Source organism: Molossus molossus, unplaced genomic scaffold, assembly GCF_014108415.1.
Source record: "Molossus molossus isolate mMolMol1 unplaced genomic scaffold, mMolMol1.p scaffold_m16_p_1, whole genome shotgun sequence".
NCBI lineage: Eukaryota > Metazoa > Chordata > Mammalia > Chiroptera > Molossidae > Molossus > Molossus molossus.
This window is the reverse complement of record NW_023425344.1, coordinates 62,031,334-62,045,942: the sequence shown is the minus strand read 5'-3', so window position 1 is coordinate 62,045,942 and position 14,609 is coordinate 62,031,334. Positions and strand designations below refer to the sequence as shown.

The following is a 14,609-nucleotide window of genomic DNA, read 5'->3' as shown; positions in this document are numbered from 1 at the left end:
ATAGTGATATTAAAAAAAAAGGAAAGCTCTTACATAGTAGTAGCTAATAAATGCAGAACAGAATTAGTAAATTGCCATTTTCATTTTCACTTTATGTTATATAATATAATGAATGGTCCAGGCAAGAATTAATAAATAATAAATTATCAAAAGGTATATGTGAAAGGAAGTTAGGAAACAAAATTTTTGTAGTGTCAAAGCAGCATCCCAGAAATGTTTTTATCCTCACCCGAGGACATTTTTGCATTTACCTTCAGATAGAGAGGAAGAGAGAGAAGGAGGAAGAGAAACAGAGAAACATCAATGTGAGAGAGACAAATCAACTGGTTGCCACTCACACGACCCCAACAGGGACCGGAGACAAACTGCAACCAATGTACGTGCTCTTAGCAGGAACCGAACCCGGGACAAAATAGCAATGAATACATATCTATCGACAATTGAATCTACAAACAAAATGAACAAGCAGAACAGATACAGAGAACACTTTGTTGGTTGCCAGGTGTGAGGGGGGTTGGGGGAATGGGTGAAAAAGGTGAAAGGATTAAGAAGCACAAATTGGTTGCTAGACTGACAGACCTCAAAGGGAAGGGGAGGTTGAAGGTGGGAAGAAATAAACCAAAGAACATATATGCATATATGTAAAACCAATGGACACCGACAACAGTGTGGGGAAAGGCAGGAGGGGGGCAGGAGCGGGGAGGAAGGGGTCAATGGGGGGGGGGGAAATGAGGAACATCTGTAATACATTTAACAATAAAGATAAAAATAAATAAATAAATAAAAATAAAAAATAAAATGTCCTTGCAGCTAAAAAGAAAAAAAATTAGCCCTGGCTGATCTGGCTCAGCGGTTAGAACATCGGCCTGCAGACCAATGAGTTGCGGGTTCAATTCCGGTCAAGGGCACATACCTCGGTTGCAATTTGTCCCTGGCCCTGGTTGGGGTCATGCAGGAGGCAGCCACTTGAAGTGTCCCTTTCACATCAATGTTCTTCTCTCTCTCCCTCCCACTCTATCTGAACGAAAAATGGGAAAATGTCCTCAGGTGAGGATGGATAGATAGATAGATAGATAGATAGATAGATAGATAGATAGATGGATAGATAGATAAATAAATAAATAAATTAATAAAATGTCCTTGCCCTGGCCGGTTTGGCTCAGCGGTTAAAGCATCGACCTGCGGTCCTGAGAGACACGGGTTCGGTTCCGCTAAGGGCGCGTACCTCGGTTGCAGTTTGTCCCCAGCTCTGGTCAGTCGTGCGGGTGGCAGCCACTCGATGTGTTCCTTTCACATTGATGTTTCTCTCTCTCTCTCTCTCTTCCTCTCTCTCCCTCCCACTCTACCTGAACAAAAAAAAATGGAAAAATGTCCTCGGGTGAGGATTAAAAAAAAAAAAAAAAAAAAATGTCCTTGTAGCCCTGGCTGGTGTGGCTCAGTAGCTGAGTGTCAACCCGTGCGGCAAGAAGTACCCGGTTCGATTCTCAGTCGGGGCACATGCCCAGGTTGTGGGCCAAATCCCCAGTGGGGGGGTGCAGGAGGAGGCCAATTGATGTTCTCTCTCATCGATGTTTCTATCTCACTCTCTCCTTTCCTCTCTCTCTAAAAGCAATAAATACATTACTCCTTGCAGCAGTAAAAAATTATTTAAAAATTTTGATACTTGAAAACACATCTTCTTAAATATTTTGTGTAATGAAATGGAAAATGCACATAAAGCACTTCTGCTGCAAACAGAAGTACAATGGTTGTCCCCAGGAAATACTGCAAGCTGAACTAGTCTTTTTTCATGGAACACTATCTACATAAAATAATGACTGACAAGATACGGTTTTTCAGACTTGGGTGTTTGGCAGACATTTTCTTTTTTTTTGTTAATCTTCACCCAGGGATGTTTTTCCATTGATTTTTTTTTTTTTTTTTTGATAGAGTGGAAGGGAGAAAGGGAGGGAGAAAGAGAAACATCACTGTGAGAGAGACACATCAATTGACTGCCTCCTGAATGACCCCAACCAGGGCAGGGAATTGAACCTGCAACCCAGGTAGATATGTGCCCTTGACCAGGAATCGTACCAGAGACCCTTCAGTCTGCAGGCCAATTCTCTAACCATTGAGCAAAACTGGCCAGGGCTTGGCAGACATTTTCTTAAAATTGAACAAAGTGGCCTTGGCCAGTGTAGCTCAGTTGGTAACACTGGAAGAAAACATGTAAAAAGAAAATATGTAAATTTCAGAATAGGAAAGCCCTTTCCAAGCAAGTCAAGAAAATTCAGAGACCATAAAAACTTAAAGTTGCTGTAAGGCAACTTTGTTTCATAAACAAAGCCAAGTACAGGAAAAACAAATTGGGAAGAAAATTTGTTAAATTTCTTATATAAATGAAGAGTTTTTATAAGTCACCAAGAAAAGGATAAAAACTCCAAAAATGGCTGAGAGACAATCAGTTAATTCACTTAAAAAGTGTTTTATCAACAATGATTTTTTTTTTAACATGAAATGATGCTTGAAAGCATTCGTTGTAAATGAAATGCAAATTAAAACCAGCATACTATCTTTCATCTACCATATTAGCAAGGATAAAACATTTTATAATACATGTGTGAGGAATCAGGTACACATGAACATTGTTGTTTGAAGTGTAACATTAAAGGACAATGTATAATTTCTATCAAAGATTAAATAATTAAATGTATATACCCTTAGAATCAAGAATTTAACCTATACATTTACTCATATATGTGCATAATCACGATAACCCTATTTGTAATTGACTAAATTATGAAAATCCAAACAATAGAAAATCAAAAAGAATGAGCTTTATGTATTGACATATAAACACCACAATGATATATAACTACATAAACAAGCAAGTTGCTAAAGTGTGTATAACATGCTAGCATTTGTGTATAAAAAAAGAAGATACACACACAACACACTTTTATATTGAACGAAATACAACAAAGTAATAATAGTTCCTTAGAAAGGATGTAGTACTGTTTTATATACTGCCTTTTCAGTAACAAAAACAAAATAAAATAAGATTACTGTTTCATAAAGAATGAAATGTGGGCCCTGGCTAGGCATCTCAGTTGGCTAGAGCATCTTCCCATTACGCCAGATTGAGGGCTCCATCTCTAGTCAGGGCACATGCAAGAAGCAACCAATGAATGCAAAAATAAGTGGAACAACAGCCCTCGCTGGTCTTTCTCAGTGGTTAGAGAGTCAGCCTGAGGACCAATAAATGAGTCGTGGGTTCGACTCTGGTCAAGGGCATGTACCTCTGCTGCAGTTCATATCCGGCCCTGGTTGGGGTTGTGTAAGAGGCAGCCAGTCTCTGGTTTTTAATTTTTGTCTCCCTCTGTGTAATTCTCACTTAATTTTATATCAATTTTTTTCAGTGATTTATTTATTTATTTATCCTCACCTGAGGACATTTTTCCATTTTTTGTTCAGATAGAGCGGGAGGGAGAGAGAGGAAGAGAGAGAAACATTGATGCGAAAGAGACACATCGAATGGCCGCCACCCACACGACCCAACCAGGGACGGGGACAAACTGCAACCAAGGTACACGCCTTGGACAGCAGGCCAATGCTCTAACCACTGAGCAAAACCGGCCAGAGCTTTTTCAGTGATTTTTTAGGAGAATGAAATTTCATATTATCTTGTTTTAACTATTCCTATAACATATGGGTATTAATCTAATACATGCATAATTAAAAAATTTTTAAGTTAACAACTCACTTTATCACTTCTAAGTGTTCAAACTAAATATACCAGCCCTAGCGTCAGCCCATGGACCAAAGGGTCTTGGGTTCGATTCCTAGTCAAGGGCACATACCTGGGTTGCAGGTGTGATCCCCAGCCCTAGTCAGGGTCGCACGGGAGGCAGCCAATCGATGTGTCTCTCTCACATCAATGTCTCTCTCTGTCCCCCTCCCTCCTTTCCACTCTATCTAAAATTTAAAAAAAAAAAAAAAATCAATGGAAAAATATCCTCAGGAGAGGATCAACAAAAACTAATTAATTAATTAAACATACCATAATTGTATTAATAAGACATCCCCTTGCTAAATCCTCTAGTAGTAATGAACCTAAAATATTGAGCAAAGTGACTGTTCATTAAAGCATAAATGACATGTTTACCTGCCGATGCTAAGATGGTACAGTGCAAAGCATGTTTTAAGGCCTCTAGTCTTTCACTTTCGTGCACTATTGTCTTGTAAGAGAGCTCATTGTACCTTTGTGCAGCTTCAATGAATTTTCTTCTGTAATCAAGAACACGTGCATAGCATACCTATAGGAGGGAAAAGGTTTCAATTAGGGGGAAATTTTTTAATGCAAAAGCAAAAAATAAAAAAGAGAATTTCTAATATATACAATAGCATTTATGATGTTCTGAAGTATCTTAGTATAAAAGGATTCTCCAATACAAAATTAATTCCAAATCAGCTCATCTGTTTACCTTATAATGTATCTGTAACTGTTCGTTGGTTGATTCATTCTGAAGCAATGACGCTCGATTTATATAAGCCTCTGCCTGAACTGGATCATCATCCTCTAGATATAGCCTAGCAATCTTCAGGTATGTCTCCAGTTTATAATCCACATTGTACTGTCTAGGATATAATAGAAAAGCACAGAATGACTATTTTATCAAAAAAATTATTAGGGATGGCAGGAAATGTTACTTTTTTCCTTATATATATTGTGTTAATATGATGTAATCAACCTTTTTACTGCATTATATTATCAAAAAGCTAAGAAATATTTCCAAAATAAATTTTATTGAATTAGTATTACTTTTATTATCATTGTTCAAATTACATTTTAGCTTCTTCTAATTCTCAGATAATCTCACAAGTTAAAGATCTTAAAAGAAAAATTGCCCAATTCAGGGATTTATCATAAACTATAGGTGGGACTATAAGTACAACCATGTTGGGAAAAAAAATTGGCAATTATGTTCTCCAACCATCCTTTGAATCCTTTAAATTGCATATACTCTTTACCCACTATACAGGGTGAGGCAAAAGCAGGTTTACAGTTGTTGGCATGGAAAAATAATAAGTAATAACACAAGAATAAACAGTGTTTTGCATACTCACAACTGTAAACCTACTTTTGCCCACCCTGTATTCTACCTCTAGAAAATGAATCCCAAGAAAATAATCAATGGACCTGCATATGTATGTTTGTACAAAGATATTAACTTATAAAATTATCTTTAAATATCTATAATAGGAAAGAAATGGAAATCACTGATTCTATTTATGGTATTCAATTGAGTATGTAACAATAGTAGATTACTACACATTTATTATAATAATTACTATGTGATAATAGTCATGTACTTTAGCTAAGTAAAAACACTGGATAAAACAGTATGTAAAACACCATGAAAATGTATTTCTAGCCCTGACCAGTTTGGCTCAGCGGTTAGAGTGTCGGCCTGCGGTCCAGAAAGCCCTGGGGTTCGGTTCCTGCTAAGAGCACGTACCTCAGTTGCAGTTTGTTTCCAGCCCTGGTTGGGTGGTGCGGGTGGCAACCACTGGATGTGTCCCTTTCATGTCGATGTTTCTCTTTCTCTCTCTCCCCCTCCCACTCTATCTGAACAAAAAATGGAAAAATGTCCTCGGGTGAGGATTTGAAAAAAAAAAAAAAGAAAGAAAGAAAATGTAGTTCTACACATATACATCAAATTAATGATAGCAATTTTCTCTGAGTGGTGAGATTACAAGTAGTTTTCCTTTCTTCTCTATCCCAGTGGTCACATTTTATGCAAGAAATGCATAACTAAAGACCCTATATAGCCCTGGCCGGTTTGGCTCAGCGGTTGGAGCGTCGGCCTGCGGTACAGAGAGACCCGGGTTCGGTTCCCGCTAAGGGCACGTACCTCGGTTGCAGTTTGTCCCCAGCCCTGGTTGGTCATGCGGGTGGCAGCCACTCGATGGGTCCCTTTCACATCGATGTTTCTCTCTCTCTCTTCCTCTCTCTCCCTCCCGCCCTCCCGCTCTATCTGAACAAAAAATGGAAAAATGTCCTCAGGTGAGGATAAAAAAAAAAAAAAAGACCCTATATAATCCAAAAATCACATAATCCAATATTAATCCTCACAGAAAATTAATCCTATTTACCAGAAAACCTGGTGCCACCATGTGGCAATAATAGAGTTTACAACTGATTTGGCCCAGATTTAAAATGAATTCTTTACTTAATAAATTTTATACTAATTCAAAATTTTTTCATGTCACATATTAGTATTTTACACTGTATAATTTCCATTCACAACTCAAGTTTACATAAACTAATATACACAGCACCATACCTTTTTGAATTTTTCAATTTTATGCCAGTTTATCTATTATGCCAGTGTATCTATTACTTTCAAAATAAAAATGAATCTTTTTTTTTCTTTATTAATTTTTAGAGGAAGAGAGAGAAACATAGATGAGCGAGAACATCGATTGGCCGCCTCCTGCATGCCCCGCACTGGGGTTTTGGCCCACAACCGGGGCATGTGCTCTGACTAGGCATCGAACAAGCAACCTCTTGGTGCATGGGTCAACGCTCAAGCACCAAGCCACACCGGAAGGCAAAAATTAATAATTTTTTAAAGAAAAAAGTTCTTAATCACTTATCCAAATTCAACTTTTAATCACTTTTACTTTAACTTATTTAGAAAACAACTAAATTTTCATTTCTTTGGTATCCTCACAATGTTACTGTACTATCAAAATGATAATTACCACCACTGCAAAGAACAATAACTAATTTTATATTTATATCGACTACCAGTGAAAATAAATCAACTGCTCTATGTGAAAGAGAAAATGTTCCAGACAAAATAAGACCAAAGCAATTAAGAAAGCCCTATCCTTTCAAACTATCAAAGAAAAAAAGAATTTAACAAGAGGCCTTAGAAAGCAAAATTCAGCATCTACATATGAAAGCCCTTTCATATACTGGCTGCTTTTACAAAGAGTATTACTGCCTAACAATTTCATAAATGCACAGAAGGCAATATGCCTGAAGTAGTATCTGCCTTATCATCTCAAATATTAATGAAGACAAAAATAAAGAATCCCTTATTCACCTGGTGAAAGAGTAGAGAAAAAGCTGAAAATATTTCTAAGTCATCCACAATTGGTATTTTTATACTTGCCAACTGAAAGGGGAAATGTGTTTAATAATACAACCGAGAGTCTCACACCTTTCATCCTTCTTGTACAATATACTTTGGATGAATATTTCATAAAGAACTATAAATGTTTTTTAAAAATACACATCAAAAGGCAAGACTGGTTAAATAAGAGTTATAAACTGTCACCTTAGTTTTTTCTAATTGTTTTTCCATCTCTAATATATTTCTCTATTATCCCAAACCCAACCCACTGAACCCATTGTGATCTTCAAACCCCTGATCTTATTACATTGTTCCAGTCTTCTTCCCCTTAAAGACCCCATTTACTTCTTTACCTAGCTTAACTCTTTTGGTCAGTGGTAATCATTGAATTGCACATGTACTGTCTCTCTCATGCTGTCTTACTTGTTGGACAAACCTAACAGTTCACCTACTCTTTTCCTGCAACCATGAAGCAGAACTCTGATGGAGAAAAATATTTAGTCAATCTGACTGATCTCATTTTAATCACTACAGCCTTCAAATGAAGCCTTAATGCTGCCAAGTACACTATACATTCTTAGTCCATTCACTGTCCCATTCTCCTAGAGAATTTTTTCTCATATTCTTGTCTCTCCTCAACCTCACAGCTCCACCCTAAACCACACTTCTAGCTGATGACTCTGATTCCAACTTCAATAAGAATATTGAGACAATCAAAGAGTAGCTGCACAAACTCCACCACCACATCATTAATATCTGCACCCACATACTCTGTGTCCTTGGCTATTACTTCTGATCACTGGGGACTATTCTGTCCACCAGGGAACCTGAGGCAGTATCTGCAGACGTTTTTGACTGTCAAAACTGGTAGTAGTGCTATTGGAATCTAAATGTTTTGTAATACACAGGACAGCCTCCACAACAATCAGCCAATCTAAAATGCCAACAGTGCCAAGATGAACTATCTATGCTCCTACCTAAAGCCTGTCCCTCCACTAGATTCCTTCCCCTTATATGCTCCAGTAAGAATCCTCTCCACTGCTCTCCTATATCCAGCTTTTGCTTTCCATTGGATCACAAAAGTAAAAAGAATCTCTTAACTTAACCTCTGTTATCATGTTCCACCCTATTTCTCTGGTCCCCTTGTGAAAAATTCCCCAGAGTTGCCCATAACAATTGCTAACCATCTCCAATTTCTCTCTTTCGCTCTCTTTTTTTTTTAAGTACATGTGCTGCTGAAGCGAGCACCCATTCTCTTTTAAACATCAGTCAAGCTTTCACTCTCACCAATTCACCAAAACAGCTTTTGTCAAGACCACCAATAATCTCCACATTACTAACTCCTATGGTTAACCCTCCCTCATCTTACTTGACCTATCAGCACCACAGCTGATCACTTGCTCCTTCTCAGCATATTTTCTTCATTTGGCTTCTTGAACACTACACTCAACATTCTTCTGGGTTTTGTTTTTTTTTTTTACCTCAATAGGCAATCTTCATTTGCTGTACCTTCCTTATACTCCTGAACTCTTAATGTTGGGAGGACTCCTGGCCTCAGTACACAGTCTTCTCTATCTATATTCCCTCCTGTGGAGATCTCATTCTATCCAATGGCTTTAAATTCCATCTATATATCAATGACTCCCAAATACATATCTCCAATCCAGACTCCTCTCCTAAACTCCAGACTAATATACTGAACTCTGTACTAGATATTTCCACTTGGTTATCACATGTCCGAAATAAACTCTTAATCTTCCCTCAAAACCTATTCTTCACCACTCAGTAGATGGCAACTCCATTTCTGCAGCTGTTCAGACCAAAAACCAGGACTTGTCTTGGTTCTTTTTCTTACACTTCATATCCAGCCATCCGGAAAGCCTTGGCTCTATCTTAAAAACATACCTAGAATCCAACATTTTTTAAATCTCCATTTCATCTGCAATAATGAATAAGGCCTCCTAATTAATGGGCCTACTCCCATCATTGCATGCCTACAGTTTATTCTCAATTCAGTAGTCAGAATAACTATTAAAAATGTCAGATCACGTCAGTCTTCTGTAAAAAATGACCCAATGGCTCCCCCTCATTTCACCTAAAGAAAATCCAAAGGTCTTACAGTGGCTTACAAAACCCCACATAATCTGGTCCCTAGTACCCTCTGATCTCATCCTCTATCGCTCTCCCCTTTGCTTACTCCATTCCACCCACAATGGCCTCCTGCTCTTCTTAAAACACTCCAAGCATGCTCCCATTTTAGGGCCTTTGCACTAGCTATCCTCTCTAAGAGGATCTACTAATACTCTTCCCTCAGAGAGCTCACAGCCACTCTCTTACCTCCTTCAAAAGTCTGAGAAGGTGATATCAGGATCACCCTACCACTCCAATCACCCTATTTAATGATACAACCTGTCCCTCCACTTTGTCCCTTACTTTTCTTTTCTCTATAGCTCTTATCACCTTCTAACATACTACAAACTTTATTTATTAAATTGTTTATCATCTGTTTCTAATACTAGAATGTAAGAAAAAACATAAGTGAACAATTATAAATATCCTTTATATGTGTTGTGTGTGTGTGTGTATATATATATACATAAATATGTATATGTATATATATTCATACAATATCCACTATTTACTATACTTTTGTCCTGTTTCCAAAGGAATTCCCACCAACACTTGAGCTGCATTTCTCCAATCTTCTTCTTTCTCATATATGGATGCAAGATGCTGTCTTATGGAAGCAACCTGAAATAGCAGGTATACATGTTATATCAACTGACATTAGTTAACTAATTAAAATAAATAAATAAGTTTATTGCAATAATGCTCTCATTCAACATAGCAAGCTGGCAAGTATAAATAATAAAAGTTTACTGAGACCACCCAAACTTTTCTATAAATTTTGTATTCATAGAATATCAAAATACTAAACTGAAATAACACATTATTACAATGTGGATTATGAAAATTTAGTTTAAATATTAAGTTTTGCTTTTATGTTACTACATAGATAATGCTAGAGTTTTCCTACATTTTCCGCATAATTAAAAATTCAACTCATTTTTTAAAAACTGCCTAAAGAGTAATATTTGGTGCATAAAATCATGTTGTAATAAATGAGCAAATATCCTAATATTTACATATCCTAATATGTAAATTAGGATTTACAACATCCTAATATTTATTTTGTTGTATATTATAAAAATGCTTTAGCATAATTCTGACAAAATGAAACTAAATGATTATCTCCTTTAAAAATTTAATAATATCTCAAAATAACTGTTGCTATCTCACGTTCAAATATCACTGCTCTAGATTTTTACCTGCTCCTCAAATGAAATGACTCTAGGCTGGATCTTTTCCAAGGTGAAATGATAGATTTCTTTGGCTGTGCTATCAGGCAAATTAGGGAGATGTGTGCAGAAATCAGTCAGCAACTGTCGAGAGATCACGAGGCTGACATTTTCATTTACCACTTGTCAAAAAAAATAAGAGATAAGAAAACATAAGTAATTTATAAATTTTTTACTAAGCAATCAATCTTTACCTAAAATTAATACTAAAAATAATATATATTAGTGCAACCTGCAAGGCATTATTCCTGGATTTTCATACCCATATCATTTTATATTACAGAATAAGTTTTCCTTATGCAGAATTATTTAATTACATAATGACAACAAAATATTAAAACTACCATAACTTCTCTAAGATATACAAATGGTTAAAAAAGTTTTAAAAGTTGAGAATTTTATATAATTCCTTACTCTTCTTTATTTTCATACAAAGTAAAGGCACAGAAACACCCATATTTTTATTATGTCCTTACATCCCACCTAGATTTTTAAAAAAGTTAAAGAAGAAAAGTATGAAATAATTTTCATAAAATTTAAATAAAGCAAGTAGTGACAGTTACTACCACTTATGCTTCCCAATAAAAGCAACAGCCCTGGCCAGTTTGGCTCAGCAGTTAGAGCATCGGCCCATGGACTAGAGAGTCCCAGGTTTGGTTCCTGCTAAGGACACGTACCTCGGTTGCAGTTTGTCCCCAGCCCCAGTTGGGGTCGTGTGGGTGACAACCACTAGATGTGTCTCTCTCACATCGATGTTTCTCTCTCTCTCTTCCTCCCTTCTCCCTCCTGCTCAATCTGAAGATAAATGCAAAAATGTCCTTGGGTGACGATTAAAAAAAAAACAATAAAAGCAACAAATAAGAACTTAGGTCAGCATTAGAAGTACTGATATGTTTTATGACATAATTTATAAACATTATGAGGTTACTATTGTATGTGATTAAGGATGGAAGTTCTGGAGCCACACTGCTTTCACCACTCCCAATTATACAACCTCAGACAAGCAGCTTTTCTGTGCTTCTGCTTCCTCATCTGTAAAATGAGGACAAGACTGTTGTGAAGTTTAAAGGCAATACACATAAAGCACTTTGAACAATGCCCGGCATACAGCCCTCAACAACTGTTAGTTATGCCCTGGCCAGTTTGGCTCAGCAGTTGGAGCGTCAGCCTGCGGTACAGAGAGACCCAGGTTCGGTTCCCGCTAAGGGCACGTACCTCGGTTGCAGTTTGTCCCCGGCCCTGGTTGGTCGTGTGGGTGGCAGCCACTCGATGTGTCCCTTCACATTGATGTTTCTCTCTCTCTCTCTTCCTCTCTCTCCCTCCTGCTCTATCTGAACAAAAAATGGAAAAATGTCCTCGGGTGAGGATAAAAAAAATAAATAAATAAAATAAACAACTGTTAGTTATTATTTATACTATTATTAAATTGCTTTAAATGCATTGTACTTGTGAACCACTGCTTAGATAAGCTGTCTTAAATCAGCAATTACTGTGAAAATAAATGATGGTTCAAAAACTGTGCAGTTGAGCCCTGGCTGGTTTGGCTCAGCGGTTAGAGTGTTGGCCCACAGACCAAAGGGTCCCGGGTTCAATTCTGGCCAAGGGCATGTACCTCAGTTGAAGTTCGTTCCTGGCCCCGGTTGGGGTCGTGCAGGTGGCAACCAATCGATGTGTCTCTCTCACATCAATGTTTCTCTCTCTCTCTTCCTCTCTCCCTCCCTCCTGCTATATGTGAAAAACAAAAACAAAAAGAACTTGTTCAGTTGATATAATTTTAACAGAAGATTGCTTTCGTTGGCAGTTCTTTGGATTCAAAGTTAAAGATCAAAGTTTTCAAATATCACTATTCTTTTTCTACTACAATGTTCTCAATAAAACTAGTCTTAGCAGTTTTTCTGAAACCAATGCCAGTTCATCTCACATTGCAGGCCCCAATTTTTTGAGGCAATAACTTACAGGCCTTGTAATTAATCAGTTTATAATATATTAATTGGAATTCATTATTAAGTACTGGTTGCGAGGTGGGGGGGAAGAAGAAACATCTGTAACAAAAATAAAAATTACAGAAAAAAAAATACTGGTTGTGACTGACAACCAGTTACATTACTAGTACCATTAGAAAGAAATTACTATACAACCTAACACTTCTCAGGGAAAAACAAGTAAATAAGGACTATAAAGCAGAAAAGTTACTTTCCATTCTGGGCTCTTCCAATGACTAGATGTTCTTGGGGGGAAAAAGTCACTTAATCTTGACTTTCACAATATATTAAGCAATGATATCTATATCTATACTCTGTAGTCACAGAGTTATTAAAAGGAAGCTGTGTGATGGACAATGTGTGAGAAAGCATGCTGTAAACTGTAAAGTACTATCAAGTATCATTGTTTTGTTAATTCAGTATCAATTACAGCCTAAAATTTTGAATATTTTTCAAGATAATTATTTAAAGTCAGGGAGTAGAGAGAGTATATTGAAGAAAGGAAATTTCTAATGCCTATTTAAAAGGAATCATCCTGCCCTAGCCAGTTTGGCTCAGTGATTAGCGTGTCAGCCCACAGACAGAAGGGTCATGGGTTTGATTCCCAGTCAAGGGTTGCAGGTTTGATCCCTGGCCCCAGTTGGGGTCATGTGGGAGGCAACCAATCAATGTGTCTCTCTCAATATCGATGTTTCTCTCTCCCTCCCTCCCTCCCTTCCATTCTGTCTAAAAAAAAATCAATGGAAAAATACCCTCAGGTGAGGATTTAAAAAAAAAAAAAAGGAATGATCCAACACTAATAACAGCTCACTCTTACATAGCACTAACTACATGCCAGGTACCGTTCTAAGCCCTTTATTATGTATAATAACTCATTTAATCTCCCAACAATTCTACAGGGTACATATCATATCCTCACTTTATAGACAAGGAAAAGGAGACATAAATAAGTTGAATAACTTACCCAAGATGACACAGCTAATAAACTAGCAGAATAGGACTTGAATGCAGACTACTTTCTTTGTCATTATGCTATATTGTCTCTCATCAGTTACTATTATCAACAACTATACAAAATCTTAATTGGGACTATAACTCTGAAGACAACTCATTAAAAAGAAAAAAATTAAGTTGTACAGCCGGTTTGGCTCAGCGGTCAGAGCATCGGTGTGCAGTCCAGAGAGACCCGGGTTCGGTTCCCGCTAAGGGCACATACCTCAGTTGCAGTTTGTCCCTGGCCCTGGTTGGTCGTGCGGGTGGCAGCCACTCGATGTGTCCCTTTCACGTCGATGTTTTTCTCTCTCTCTCCCTCCCACTCTATCTGAACAAAAAATGGAAAAATGTCCTCAGGTGAGGATTAAAAAAAAAAAAAGGAAAAATGTCCTCGAATGAGGATTAAAAATAAATAAATTAAATTGTACCTAGTTTAAATTATAAAATAAATCCATCAATTTCAATGTACAGAGTGGGGCAAAAGTAGGTTTACAGTTTTTTGTATGGAAAATAATACAATAATAAATAATAACACAAGAATAAACTGTTTTGCATACGCACAACTGTAAACCTACTTTCGCCCCACTCTATATATTTAATTTAATGTCATAAAAATGTATTGACAATTTGATATAAAACAAGGCTGAGGCAAGCTTTAAAGTCCTATTCAGTAATACATAGGAAACATGGAATTTTCATTCTACTTACTTGCTTCCACAAAAGCTTTCAAAGCTTCTAGTTGTTCTGCCCCAGATAACTGAATGGCTTTTTCCAGGATCTGACGATACCTAAAACAATACCAAATAAAAATAATATTCAGAGGACTCTATATATTCTAATGTTCACTTTGATATTTATTCATTTCTACTTACCCTGGTGTCTTGGTTTTCTTTATAGCACACCACAGATTTTTTTTTTTTTAAGTTTCTAGTCCATCATAAGAAAGAGTGAATCTATAATTATAAGTTACTGGATCTAAGGTGCCACTTTTGCTTGCAAGTTTGTTTTTAATTTCATCTAAAAAGTCAATCTAGCCCTGGCAGGTGTGACTAATTTGGGTGGGCATTGGCCCACGCACCAAAAGGTTGCCAGTTTGATTCCGGGTTGGGGCATATGCCCGGGTTTTGGGCTCAATCCCCAGTAGGGGGTGT

At 37.1% G+C, this 14,609-nt stretch overlaps 1 protein-coding gene across 3 annotated transcripts in view; it reads right to left on the bottom strand.

Annotated features, from left to right (window-relative positions):
• The window catches only part of COPS4 (COP9 signalosome subunit 4), a 42,527-nt gene that overhangs the window by 13,067 nt on the left and 14,851 nt on the right, over window positions 1-14,609 (bottom strand). For all 3 annotated transcript variants that reach the window (XM_036279918.1, XM_036279935.1, XM_036279926.1), the window contains exons 2-6: window positions 14,167-14,246; window positions 10,454-10,605; window positions 9,772-9,875; window positions 4,464-4,617; window positions 4,145-4,295 (exon numbers count right to left, since the gene is read on the bottom strand). In XM_036279918.1, coding sequence (XP_036135811.1) covers window positions 4,145-4,295; window positions 4,464-4,617; window positions 9,772-9,875; window positions 10,454-10,605; window positions 14,167-14,246 — 641 coding nt within the window. The remainder of the gene's footprint in view (window positions 1-4,144; window positions 4,296-4,463; window positions 4,618-9,771; window positions 9,876-10,453; window positions 10,606-14,166; window positions 14,247-14,609) is intronic.